Source organism: Amphimedon queenslandica, unplaced genomic scaffold (assembly GCF_000090795.2).
Source record: "Amphimedon queenslandica unplaced genomic scaffold, v1.1 AMPQUscaffold_13255, whole genome shotgun sequence".
Taxonomy (NCBI): Eukaryota; Metazoa; Porifera; class Demospongiae; order Haplosclerida; family Niphatidae; genus Amphimedon; species Amphimedon queenslandica.
Genome location: NW_003546509.1, coordinates 47,435 through 60,568, shown reverse-complemented (window position 1 = coordinate 60,568; position 13,134 = coordinate 47,435). Strand labels below are relative to the sequence as shown.

Sequence of the window (13,134 nt, the reverse complement as noted above, 5' to 3'; positions counted from 1 at the left end):
AAAAAGATATAAAAATAAAAAATATTAAAATAAAGTTAAAAATAGTAAAAAAAATAAAAATAACAAAAATATAAAATAAAAAATAAATAAAAATAAAAATAACATAAAAAATAAAATAAAATAATAAAATATTAAAAATAAATAATAAATTAATTTTTTAAAAATAAAAAAATGAAAAATAAAATCAAAAAATCAAAAAATTAAAAAATTAAATAAAATGAAATTATAATTAATTAAAAAGAAATGAATAAAAATAAATAAATGAATAAAAATAAAATTAAAAAGCTAAAATAAATAAAAAATAAGATATAAAATAAATAAAATAAAATAATAATAATAATAAAATTATAATTATAAAATTAAAATAGTAAAAAATATAAAAAAATAAAATAAATATAAAAATAAAAAATAATAATAAATTTTTAAAATAAAGCTAAAATAAAAAAATAAAATAAAAATAATATAAAAAATTAAAAAATGTTCTATATCTATTTTGAATTGATTCTAATCAAAATTGGATTTATATAAATTTTTAAAGTAGCTCACAAATCAGGCCATATGTACATGCGTAGTGTACCATAGCACTAGCAGCTAGTGACTTGTACAAAGAGGTTAATTAATAATAGTATGATAGTTTTTTTCGTAAAATAATGTACCTTTTTTCTCAGTTTTGGAGATTTCTAATTGTTGAGTAAGAAACTTTATTTGTTCATCATGACTATCAGTCTCCAGGCTCTGACTTGTCTCATCTAAATGAAAGTTAGCACATCCAAAATGGAGTATATATTATGCTACCTATTATTAATTTCAACTTTTCATTTTCTGCTGCTATATTATTCAATACTTCATCTTTCTCAATCCCTTGAATACTAATTGATGATATTTTGTTTTGCAATATTTTAATCTCTTTATCTCTCTCAGACAACGACTTTTTTAATTGTTTAACTCCTATAAGTAAACATAATTATTATAAAAGTTATCGCAATTTCTACACCTTTGTTGTTTGGCTGATCTTCACTTTCTTTAGTATATAAATATTAATAACTAAATCAAATGTTTATACCTATATATAAGTTACCTAAACTATCTTCTTTCTCAGATTGAAATAAAGCAAGTTGTTCTTCCAATAATTGTTTTCGCTCTTTAACTGCTACAGTTTCCTGTGGAAAATCACAGTACAATAAGAACTCTCAGGCTCAAACTCAACTGCTTCTAATTCTATGAATTTCCTTTGTAGAGACTGCAAAGATTCACCTAGTAATGGAATCATAAATATTATAAAAAATATATGCACAATACTTTTTCTTTCATCCTCAACGCTTCGTGCTTTCAACATTCGTGTTTTTTGTCCTAGTATGTTCCTTAGTAACTCTGCTTCTTTTCCATGTGACAACATTTTCTATATAACATGCACAAATATTTCAGAATTATTCATGCAGAACTGACAAAATTCAACACGAAAATTCATATTTAGATAATAAATTAGAGTTATTACCTCATTCAAAGTTCTTATCTCATCTTTACTGCTGAGAAATTGTACACTCAGTGTCAACATCAACTGCTTTAGTGTACCAGTACCACCATATAAGCTTTGTTGTTGTTCCTCTATAACATAATTGTAAATTTGTAATCTTACACATAAAATTAGCTTACCTTCTGCCGGTTTCACTTCATCTACCTTTAACATTATTATAAAGAATAAAGGTAATTTGCATATTATAATGAATATGTACCTCATACACAGTACAATAGCCAATAGTCAATCTCTTGACTTTATTCTCCTTAAGTATCTCAATGCTCTCCAGAGCAATTGCAATTAGCTGCTCAGTAAGGCTCAAAGGAAAGGAACATATTACGGTGAAAGACTGATCATCTCTGATAACACACAATTTGATTTGTGGTACAAGATCTCTGAATATTTCTCCTGACAATCTCCGGACATCCTTTAGGGTCAAATCAGCAGCTTCTTGATCAACAACAATAGTAACCTTTTCACAAGAAAGTGGTGAACCATACGAAAATTTTTCCTTAAGGCACTGACTAAGCTTCATTTCGCTAAACTCCTTAATGGCTTCATTATATTCTTGAACAACCAACTTAGCCTCATCTATATCAAGCTCATTAACAATAAACTCGAGTATTTCAATGTCATTCAGAGAACACTTGTCCCAAACTATTTCCAAAATTTCGCTGATTTTCTGACACTGAGCAAGAGAAGGCTTTAACTCTTTGTCATAGAATGTCAAAAGCTGCTTCATATCATCTGCTATTGCTGGTGGATAATTCTGCATCATGATCGATCCTACTTTGAAGAAAGTGCGGCCATATTTTAATCGCATTGATTTAAACTTCAAAGTCAAGCTCTTAGGCAAATAAATTTTCAACCCAGCACTATGATCTACTTGTAGATCTACATGCAAAATATATTAAAAATTAATACAAAATAATTATTCTTGGTTTTTACCAGCATTTTCCATTTTCATCAACTCATTTTCACAATAGGCTTCTCCTATGAAGAAAATAATAGTGTGTTGTGCTGTGCTGTAATAAATTCTTACTATATTTCTTCATGATAACATTTCCAAGCCCAGCTGTATCCGTACATTTTAACAAAACTGTAGCAAACACCTCTAGCTTATAATGATCCAAGCAAATAGCTTCTTGCACTTCGATCAATATGCTATGCTCTTCATCTTTTGAATAGATCATCTTTTTAATGAGCTTTTCAAAATGCAATAATGGAGCTAAATATGACAGTGAAGCCAAAACTTGAGACTGGCTTGAAGTGTGATCAGCAAAAATTTTACAAGCAGGATGCTCTAAAATAATTATAATAATAATTATAATAGATTTATAAATCACACTTCTCTAGTCAACTTACTTTCCATGTCTATTCCAACAGCTACTGCTTTCTCTTTGATTTTTTTCAGAGCTGATATCAAGGAATGGATAGTTGGACCACCTTTCTTGTCTACATCGTCAGCTTTCTGTAGCCATATCTTAAGACATTCCCGTAGACAAATCTGAATATCCCTTTCGTTATCCTTTCTTATAACATCCAGTGTAACAGGAGACAGGCCAAGATAAAGACCGAGATCGTAGTAAGTGACACCAGAGTAGCCATGCTGACGGAGCAACTCAAGTAAGTCGGCGAGATCATGGACTAGATAAAGGCATCATTGGTTTAAAGGCCAAAATAATAAAGAACCATACTTTGCAGTAATCGTGGAGCTGTTGGTGGAGGTGAGCACAGAGCCATAATTGTGACAACCCTGCCGTTAAGTAAGCAGACTCCACCTTTTGCATACCAGCAGCAGCCATAGTCTAGATCTATCCATGCATGCATGCATGCGATATGCATGCATAAATGAAGGTGGGGCTAGATATTGTTAACGCCCACTTTAAAATGGCTGACCTTGAAGATGTAGATTTAGAGGAAGAAGAGGAAAATATCCCTCCATCAGAACATGGTGAAACCACAGAGGCCGAGAATGAGGTTATACATTACTGGGAAGGACTTGAAGAAGGAGTCCTGTCGCATCCTGCTCGTCTTCAGCTCCAGTGTCTCCTGTACATAATAGGACACATCAGTACTGATGATGATGATTTTACTAATGCTTTGGGCTTACTCCCTCGTTGGGTACGCACTCAGTTATTGCTCCTATTACCAGCAGTAGATGTGGTTAAGTTAGAAGATACACCAGTGACGGATGGTATATCTATGAATGAAATTTGGAACACAATATTCAAGAATAGACTCCCTCTGTATAAAAAGAAAGACGTAAGACGTGAAAATGGGAATTGTTTTTGCTCATTGAATGATTTTCATGATGCTGGTGTAGAGTCTATCTCTTGGAAGGAAGCGTATTTCAACAATGTGTTCTTTTTCTCTCAATTTTACAATCGTATGACATCACTCGAGTATGAAGATTGTTCTTGTGTTTATGCTCATTTCTTACCCGACCTGTTTTATGGCATAGGATCATTTTATAATGATCCACCTCCTCCAGAGATTGAGTCACAGCTCTATCAGTGCTTCAGTAAAGAGTCCACACTCAGCATTCATGATGTTAGTCGCTGTGTACACAGATGTCCTCGTCTTACTCCAGAGAGGTATTATGACAAATTCACAAGCCCTATTCATTCTCCTCGATGGGGAAAAGGGTTTTACATGTCATTCATTGATGTCGTTAATGAAATGGCTGATCGTAATATTTCTTTGAAGCATTTTGTTATTTCTAAAGTACACTTTGCTCATTTTCCCTTCGAAAACGCATCAAGATTTCTGAATCAGCTTTCAAGGTTATTTTCTTCAGTGGAAGTAATTGAAATTTATGGAATTGAGGAAAAAGTTTTTGGAACAATGGAACTAACTCCAGAATTTATTAAGATGGTTCTTGAAAAGATTTCACTGCATAACAAGTGCTCCATTAGAGCAATGAAAGTTTACAGCAACAAAATTGATGCTGTTTTTCCTTTTATGACTAAGTCACCACAATGCCTACTAAAGCAGCTTGAAATTGCTTTAATTGTTGATAATAAAGTATCATCACCAGTTGGTAAGTCTAATACGTAGAATATTTAACAATTCTAATACTGAATATAATATTTATTTTTAGGACAAGCATCACCTCCGACTATTCCTTCACATGGAGGGATTCTTCAAACAGGAGTATTTCCCACTCCAGCAGTTGGACTTTCTGCTTCAATGATTTTAGGTCCTCAAGCTAGAGTTCCTGTTCCTATTCCACAAGTTGGACTTTCTGCTCCAATGATTTTAGGTCCTCAAGCTGGAGTTCCTGTTCCTATTCCACAAGTTGGACTTTCTGCTCCAATAATTTCAGGTCCTCTTCCTGCTCCTATTCCACAAGTTGGACTTTCTGCTCCAATGATTTTAGGTCCTCAAGCTGAAGTTCCTGCTCCTATTGTTAGCAATCTTCCTGCTGACTTCCCTCCTTCTGTATGGCCACAAGCTGTTGATTCCCCTGCTCTAGTTGGAAGTCCTATGCCTCCTCTTGGCATTGGAAGTCCAGCTAATATTTTACCTTTTGGTGGAGGAATGGCTTCTCATGCTTCACTGACTCCAAGCAGTTTCAATTTCTGCTTTAATCCTCGACAAACGCACCATGTTTCAATTAATGAGGCCATTACTCGTTCAATAGATGATATTTTAAAGCATCAGCAACAGATAGAGTCGTTTACTTTTCTTTTGAAATCTCTGAGTGATTATAAAATAGAAAATGGCGAGCTTTTCCAGTGTATTGCTGACCTCCTGTATCGACCTGCTCTTAAGAAACTTTATGTATGTTTTGAACATAAAATAGAAGCTTCATCTGATATTGCTTTGTGTTTAATTCGTATGTTCTTCTCTTCTCCCAATCCAGTAAGTTTGGCCTTAAACCTCAATTGCCCTGATTTATCTGCCATAGCTGATCCCCTGACAGTTGATCAGAGTCAATCAACCAACAAGTCACTGGAACTACTTAAATGTTGTTTCTCTTCCAATCTCTCTTCTTTATTTCCTTCCAATCTAGTCTTAAAGTCACTTAAACTTCATTCATGCAGTTCAGCCACCATTTGTTCATTTGCAGACCTGGAATCGATCACATTAGACCATTTTTCATTACATGACCATGTAACTCAAAACAACATATCTACAATGTCTTCATTGTTTCGTATTGTCAATGCACAAAAGTGGGATCTCTCGATCAGTTTAGATGATGACAGTGACACTGTTGATATGTTTATTGGCATGCTGTCTAAAATATCTCATCTTCTATGTAACTTTTGCCTGAAAAATCCTTTTTCGCAGTTGGATAGACCAGTCTCCATCTACAAATGCGTGTTTCAATCTCTCTCATTGGCTTCTACGTCTTCCTTTGAATTGTCGTTCAACAGTTATGTTCTCAATGATATTGTTATTAAAGCTATATGTAAGGCATGGGAGGATTGTGGTGCAGTTAAGCTGAAAAAGATTATTGTGCATTGTGGAAGTGATAATGATGACATTACACCTAGTTGTATGAATATTTTATTAGATATGGCAAATGAAGTAGTTAAACTTTAATATGTGCTTTGTTTTTGTATGCTACCCATAATACTACAATTACAATTGCTAGTTTGTATCACAATAATTTAGTTTTGCAATTAAAGTTTGTTCTTTGAACTACCGATTCAAGCCAAAAAATACTTGCGTAGTTACTATGGCACTAAAATTTGTAACTTTCAGGGTTATTTTAAGGGACAAAAAAAGCATTTGCCCATTGCTATTGGGTATAGCTTCTACAATTCAGTTTTGATCAGAATTCGCTCCAACTTTCTATGCAACATGAGAACATGTTTATGCATTTAAAAAATTATAAAAATGAAAAATTTTCTCCTCGCCAGTTTTGGTGAAATTTGGCCACAGGCCCATTCAGGGTCTTTGGTCCAATTTTTGAGCAACTTTAAAAATTTATTAAAAATCCAATTTTGATCGGAACAAACTCAAACTTTCTACACAACATGAGAACATGTAGACACATTAGAAAAAATTATAAAAATAAAGAATTCTCTCCTTAACATTTTTGATGAAATTTGGCCAGAGGCCCTGTACTATAGTACAGGGTCTTTAGCCCGATTTTTGAACAACTTTAAAAATTCATTAAAAATCCAATTTTGATTGGAACAAACTCAAACTTTTTACATAACATGAAAACATGTAGACGCATTAAAAAAAATTATGAAAATAAAAAATTCTCTCTATAACATTTTTGGTGAAATTTGGCCAGAGGCCCTGTACTATAGTACAGGGTCTTTAGCCCGATTTTTGAGCAACTTTAAAAATTCATTAAAAATCCAATTTTGATTGGAATCAGCTTAAAATTTCTACACAACATAAGAACATATATATGCATCAGAACAAATTATAAAATGAAGAGTTTTTTTCTACCAAAATGCTATGTACTATGGTACTGGTTTTTTTGGCCTGACTTAAAAATTGAATTTTGATTGGAATTAGTTCCAACTTTTTTACACAACTTAATAATGTAATAAAAATCTCTTGGTCATTTTAAACAATACAGTGTAGTTTGTAATTATGGCAGGGGCTCATTTGTTCTTCTCTGAACTAATGTTTTTATAAAACTATGTGATGATATGAAAGAACCATAGTAGTATCACTAAAACAAAACCATTAGAAAAGCAATATCAGCAACAACTAATAATGGCAATAAATAAAAGGAGCAGAATGGATTAAAAGAGAGCATGGATTATTTTAAAACATTTTAAAATACTACATAAAGCAGCAACAAGGACAGAACCATGCTAATAACATGATAAGATAAGTTACTTCCTCCTGATAGTGTAGGAGTTGATTCAGTGCTGGTAACATTAGGCAATGCTGCCTTCCATCCTGCTTGTAGGAGTGAGCGTAGTTCCTTCACAATAACTGCCATTTCAGGTTGATTGGCAAGATTAACATTTTCATCATTAAAGGATACAGTAGGGCTTGAGTGATTGTAGAGTTCGGTCCCCCAAATATCGGAGAAGTTTGCAGTTGATGTAGTACGATTGAAACGATACCATTCAGTGAATCGGTAGTTGTCAACATGTACTGAATACCCCATTACACTCTCATTATTCTCATCATCTGGAAATGGAGGGCATCCTGGGATCACACTCAATCCAGCTGCAGGACGAGGAAACTGAGAAAAGGCTCCATTTTTCCAAGCCATTGTAGGATTGTTCAGTAAAGGGGCAACACTAGAACCCTCTACACAAGCAATGGACTTGGCACTATTCTCAGTACACATTGGAGGTACATCTATTCCTGCTAGTTCAGTCAGTGAAGGGAATAAGTCAATCAGTTCAACAAGTGCATCAGTTTTCATTCCATTATCAGTTACACCAGGAACACAAACCATAAAAGGAACACGTGTAGCATCTTCAAAATTACTATTTTTGCACCACATTCCAAGCTCTCCCAAATGATACCCATGGTCACCCCATAACACCACTATCGTATCGTCACTGAATCCTTCCGACTCTAACGAAGCCATCAATTTCCCTACTTGTGCATCAATGTAACTGACACAGGCATAATAGCCTCTCCTTAGCTCTTTTGTTGTATTAGAAGACACCTGGCAATTCACATCAGTGATGGACGAAGGTGTTCTACTACACATGTTCGAAGATATGTTAGGATAGTAGTTACGGAGTTCCCTCCATGGAGTCCACGCAATTTCAGGCATGTCTTGGGGAGGGTCTGGATTGCTGGGTAATGCTATATCTGAGGCTTGAGGATAAAGATCATAATATTTAGATGGGCAATAAAATGGAAGGTGAGGCTTTAGAAAGCCTACTGCCAGAAAAAAAGGTCTGGCATCGCCATTACTTCTGTTCTGTTTTAGTTGCTGTAGAACACTAACGGCATTATCAGCTATTTTACCATCATCAAGGCGGTTGTCATCATAATCAGTAAAACTGTACCAAGCTGATCCTTGTGCTATACGAACATCACTTCTAGGAGTGTCTGCCTCAAAGTATGGCAGGCCCTCAGGACTCCATGAATATAATGCCTACAATAAATTAATAAAATATTTATAATTTCCACTAGCATTTATACTGATGCAACTATGAAACATAAAAGGGTTTAAATTTAACTGATAATTAGTCAAGCAAATAGTAAATTGGCCCAAAAAAGCCCCACCCTTCTTGCCCTAAATTTTAGCAAGGAATAATTCCCCAGTGGCATGTCCTATGTTAACTTTTGTCATTATAATAGCTCAGTTGTAAATCCAGTATAATTACATATGTCAGCCATTTGAATGCCAAAATGGAATGCACTTCTAAGTAATTATTTACTCCTACATGTAATTTTATAATACGCTCATATAATCTTACATCATTGCTTCCTCCTTGTGCTCCGGGATGAAATATTTTACCCATTCCAATGGATATGTATCCATTTTCCTTGAAATATTGAGGAATAGTTGTGGCATTGGTAGCATCAGGAACTGTACGCCAATACTCATCATCAGACACCCTCCACACATGATTAGTATCTGGCCTGCGTCCTGTTAGCAGTGAAGCTCGTGACGGTGCACACACAGCAGCTTGACAATAAGCTCTTTCAAATAGCATATACTTGCAAGTGAATCAATGTTAGGACTTGACACGTAGTTGGCGCCATAAGCACCTAGTTCTGGCCTTAAGTTAAGTCGTCCACAGCTATAAAGAGAACGTTCTTTTGCTGCTGTGCCTTTGCATCTCTACAGGCTCCTAATAACAACAATGTCACACAAAGTAAAACGAGATCCATGGCTGTTTAATCATTGTTGTAGATCTATCATGGGTGGTGCCCGTGATGGGTGGGGCTGGATGAGCCTGCATGCATGCATGCGTCATGTGATGAAAGATTGAAGAGTGACCCCAGAAATGAAACTGCAGCACTGTGCTCATTGTACTAGACATGTAATCCTCATTCTTTCAATTTGTAGCGTTATTCTAGCTACTGATGTTCCTAAAAAGAATGTTCTTTTCATTGCAGTTGATGATCTGAGGCCAGAGCTTGGAGCATATGGATCTGATTTTATAAAGAGTCCTAACATTGATGCTCTAGCCTCGAAATCATTGTTGTTTGAAAGAGCATACTGTCAAGTTGCTGTATGTTCTCCATCTCGTGCTTCACTACTAACAGGACGCAGGCCAGATACCAATCATGTGTGGAAGATTGCAGGTGATGAGTATTGGCGTACAGTTCCTGATGCTACCAATGCTACAACTATTCCTCAATACTTTAAGGAAAATGGATACATATCTATTGGTATGGGTAAACTGTTTCATCCAGGGCCTCCAAGTGGCAATGATGATGAAGAGTATTCCTGGAGTCCAGAGGGTTTACCATATTTTCATGCAACTGAAGAAGATAGCATTGCCAACCATTCATCATGGTACAAATTTGACAAACCAGACAATTACCTTGTGGATGGTAAAATAGCTGATAATTCTGTGTCTGTTCTACAGCAGTTAAAGCAGAATAGAAGCAGTGGTGATTTGAGACCATTTTTTGTTGGAGTTGGGTTCCACAAACCTCATCTTCCATTTTATTGTCCATCAAAATATTATGACCTTTATCCTCCAGTCGAAGACATTAAACTTCCAGAAAATCCAAATCCTCCTGAAGGTATGCCTGACATTGCATTCAGTGTTTCAGAAGAAATAAAAAATCAACGTGACGTAAAGATACTCATGAATGTAACAAAGTGTACAACTGATGTCAATGCTACAAAGTATGGTGAAGAATGTCGTGTTCCAGTTACTAAAACAAAAGAGTTAAGGAGAGCTTATTATTCTTGTGTCAGTTTTACTGATGCACAAATTGGAAAAGTTATCAAGGAGCTGGAATCTCAAGGGTTTGCTGATGATACCATTATAGTGTTGTGGGCTGATCATGGCTGGCAATTAGGTGAGCATAATGAATGGGCAAAGAAAACTAACTTTGAAGATGCTACACGTGTTCCATTCATCCTTCATGTTCCTGGTGTAACTGATAATGGAATGAAAACTGATGCACTTGTTGAACTGATTGACATATTCCCTTCACTGACTGAACTAGCAGGAATAGATGTACCTCCAATGTGTACTGAGAATAGTCCCAAGTCCATTGCTTGTGTAGAGGATAGTAGTGTGGCCCCTTTATTAAAGAATCCAACCATGGAATGGAAGAAAGCATCTTTCTTGCAGTATGCAAGACCTCTTGATGGTCTCCCCCAAATACCAGGTTATCCTCCATTTGAGCCAAATGAACATGGGGAAAATGTGATGGGATATACAATACATGTTGACGAGTATCGTTTCACTGAATGGTACAAATTTGATCGTGATACTTCCAAACCAGACTTCAATTATACATGGGGTACTGAACTGTATGATCATTCTACTCCATCTACTTTCTTTAATGATGAAAATATCAACTTAACTAAAAAAGCAGAAATGAAACAGACTGTGGAAGAACTACGTAATATACTGCAAGCTGGTTGGAGAAAAGCTCTCCCCCCAAATAATGAATGAAATAGCTTGATTATGTACTTGTAGTTCATACTTTTTTATTTAGTCATGAGATCTAAATCAATTAAGATTTTGATTAAAATGAATCATTAAAATGCACACACGCTGTAAAGGCTGATAATGGGCTGATCCATTCCTGGATACACCCCTGCATGCTTCACTGCACTGTGGGATTTGCATTGCTGTAATTCTATCACTACCTATGTAACCTTATCTCTAGTCACTTGTGTGGTCATTTCTGTCTGAACAAGCTCATTAATAATGTTAATAGTAGTGTCACCAAAAACATATGAATACTTATACAAGTATGAATATCATATGTAGTCTGTCGAGTCTACTTTTATAAACACAGACAATAATGAAGATTCTTCTTTGTAGCTTCTTTCTTCTTTTTTTCCTCAATTATAGATTAACTACTGTGCTTGCTCAATCCTGTATTAGTGGTGCAGTACGACTAGTAAGCTTTTGGTTTGTATAAATGCAATTTTATGAGCAAATCTATGTTAGACCTCTGGTTCTACTTATGGAGCTGTTGAAGTGTGTTTGGATCATGAATGGGGCAGTATTTGCAGTGATTTCTGGGACAATGAAGATGCAAGTGTTGTCTGTAGACAATTAGGATACTCACCTTATGGTAAATCTGCCTTGAATAGTTTACTTGTAATTTTTTTATCTGTCTTATCTGTCTTTTTGCAGGTGCAATTGGTCCTTCAGCTACATATTACTCTTCACATACGGGGTCTCATAAAATAATTGATATCAATTGTACTGGAGCAGAGAATCATATCACTAACTGTCCTTATAATGGGTACAGCAGCTATCCTTGTTCATTGGGTAGAGATGCCAATGTATATTGTAGTAAGTTTAATATGTTGTCAGTGATAGAAATAGTGTAACTTTGTAGCTGTTGGAGTTAGTGCAAGCAGTTGTGCTACAGGTAATGTTCGTCTTGTTGGTGGATCTAATGTATATGAAGGAAGAGTTGAAGTTTGTGTTAATAATGCCTGGAGTACTGTATGTACTTCCAGTGGATGGAATAGACAAGCAGCAAATGTTGTCTGTAAAAAAGTTGGAGATAATCTTGGTAATTTAGTAATGATTGATTGTGATACATTACTGTTTTATATAGTTAATGTAAATTACAACACTGTTGGTGCACTGGGACTAACTCAAAGTTCTGGTCTTACTTTGGTGGGATACTTCAATTGTGATGGAGATGAAGTTGATTTATTGGGATGCTCACCAAACTACTATTCCACATACCAGTATTGTCAAAATCGTCACTACTATGATGCTGCTGTCACTTGTGAAAGTTAATATCTACATTGCTAGGCTACAGTGCTTTCCAATTGTTATTATAGGTAACTGTACAAATGGAGCAGTAAGATTGAGAGGTAGTAGTGATCCAACTATTGGTAGAGTTGAATTCTGTGTTAATGGAATATGGGGCACTATTTGTAGTGATTACTGGGACTATGAGGACACATCAGTTTTATGTAATCAGCTAGGATTCTCACCTTATGGTTAGAAAATTTTATTAAAATTTAATTAGGATTTAAAACATTTTTAACTTGAGTATTATTCATTACTCATGCGAAATTCATTTTCTTTGTCATATAGGTGCTATCCCAGCATCAGGAAGTTATTCATCACTAGATTTACCAGTCAGCATTCTTGACCTTAATTGTACTGGTAATGAAAGTAGTTTATGGGAGTGTCCTTATAATGGAACTGTTAATTTTTTTAATTGTCCGTCTAATCATGATGCTGAAGTCATATGCAGAAGTATGCAAGTGCTGTATTGTTATAATTTCATTATTTTTTATTTCAAGATATTCCATCTCAACCTGACCCATGCTCCACTGGTGATGTTAGACTTGTTGATGGACCACTGGATTCCACTGGAAGACTAGAAGTGTGTGTCAACCAGAACTGGGGAACAGTCTGCAGCAGAAGCTGGAGCTTGTCAGATAGTAAAGTTTTATGTAAACAATTAGGGTATCAAGAAACAGGTGCATAATTTTTGATATACTCAACATTAGTCACTGTATATAGGGTCAACATACAGCAGTGGCTCATATGGCC

At 35.1% G+C, this 13,134-nt stretch overlaps 4 protein-coding genes across 4 annotated transcripts in view; 2 read left to right on the top strand and 2 right to left on the bottom strand.

Moving 5' to 3' along the window:
- LOC109584024 (uncharacterized) overlaps positions 1–3,316 on the bottom strand; it is a 5,641-nt gene extending 2,325 nt beyond the window's left edge. Inside the window, exons 1-13 of the mRNA XM_019999586.1 lie at positions 3,214–3,316; positions 2,882–3,163; positions 2,559–2,819; positions 2,465–2,509; positions 1,734–2,410; positions 1,654–1,678; positions 1,496–1,605; positions 1,300–1,399; positions 1,208–1,254; positions 1,079–1,160; positions 995–1,021; positions 796–948; positions 657–749 (exon numbers count right to left, since the gene is read on the bottom strand). Coding sequence (XP_019855145.1) covers positions 657–749; positions 796–948; positions 995–1,021; positions 1,079–1,160; positions 1,208–1,254; positions 1,300–1,399; positions 1,496–1,605; positions 1,654–1,678; positions 1,734–2,410; positions 2,465–2,509; positions 2,559–2,819; positions 2,882–3,163; positions 3,214–3,259 — 1,948 coding nt within the window. The 5' untranslated portion in view covers positions 3,260–3,316. The remainder of the gene's footprint in view (positions 1–656; positions 750–795; positions 949–994; positions 1,022–1,078; positions 1,161–1,207; positions 1,255–1,299; positions 1,400–1,495; positions 1,606–1,653; positions 1,679–1,733; positions 2,411–2,464; positions 2,510–2,558; positions 2,820–2,881; positions 3,164–3,213) is intronic.
- Positions 3,317–3,367: 51 nt separating this feature from the next.
- On the top strand, positions 3,368–6,188 carry LOC109584026 (uncharacterized). The gene is made up of 3 exons (XM_019999588.1): positions 3,368–4,559; positions 4,620–4,844; positions 4,899–6,188. The coding sequence occupies exons 1-3, from the start codon at positions 3,368–3,370 to the stop codon at positions 6,065–6,067; spliced, it is 2,586 nt and encodes an 861-aa protein (XP_019855147.1). The 3' UTR covers positions 6,068–6,188.
- Positions 6,189–7,121: 933 nt separating this feature from the next.
- On the bottom strand, positions 7,122–9,315 carry LOC100637425 (iduronate 2-sulfatase-like). Its single transcript, XM_011407236.2, has 2 exons — positions 8,884–9,315; positions 7,122–8,558 (listed from the first exon to the last, which is right to left on the bottom strand). The coding sequence occupies exons 1-2, from the start codon at positions 9,121–9,123 to the stop codon at positions 7,266–7,268; spliced, it is 1,533 nt and encodes a 510-aa protein (XP_011405538.1). The 5' UTR covers positions 9,124–9,315; the 3' UTR covers positions 7,122–7,265.
- Positions 9,316–9,342: 27 nt separating this feature from the next.
- On the top strand, positions 9,343–11,052 carry LOC109584015 (iduronate 2-sulfatase-like). The gene has a single exon (XM_019999574.1). The coding sequence runs from the start codon at positions 9,418–9,420 to the stop codon at positions 11,050–11,052; it is 1,635 nt and encodes a 544-aa protein (XP_019855133.1). The 5' UTR covers positions 9,343–9,417.
- The last annotated feature ends 2,082 nt before the right edge of the window (positions 11,053–13,134 follow it).

Excerpts from the sequence above, each read along its gene's own strand:
- LOC109584026 (XM_019999588.1), top strand. The coding sequence starts at position 3,368 with ATGAAGGTGGGGCTAGATATTGTTAACGCCCACTTTAAAATGGCTGAC. Across the intron at positions 4,560-4,619 it reads TAAAGTATCATCACCAGTTG|GACAAGCATCACCTCCGACT; the intron begins GTAAGTCTAATA and ends ATTTATTTTTAG. Across the intron at positions 4,845-4,898 it reads TTCTGCTCCAATAATTTCAG|GTCCTCAAGCTGAAGTTCCT; the intron begins GTCCTCTTCCTG and ends CAATGATTTTAG.
- LOC100637425 (XM_011407236.2), bottom strand. The coding sequence starts at position 9,123 with ATGCTATTTGAAAGAGCTTATTGTCAAGCTGCTGTGTGTGCACCGTCA. Across the intron at positions 8,559-8,883 it reads CACAAGGAGGAAGCAATGAT|GCATTATATTCATGGAGTCC; the intron begins GTAAGATTATAT and ends AATTTATTGTAG.
- LOC109584015 (XM_019999574.1), top strand. The coding sequence starts at position 9,418 with ATGAAACTGCAGCACTGTGCTCATTGTACTAGACATGTAATCCTCATT.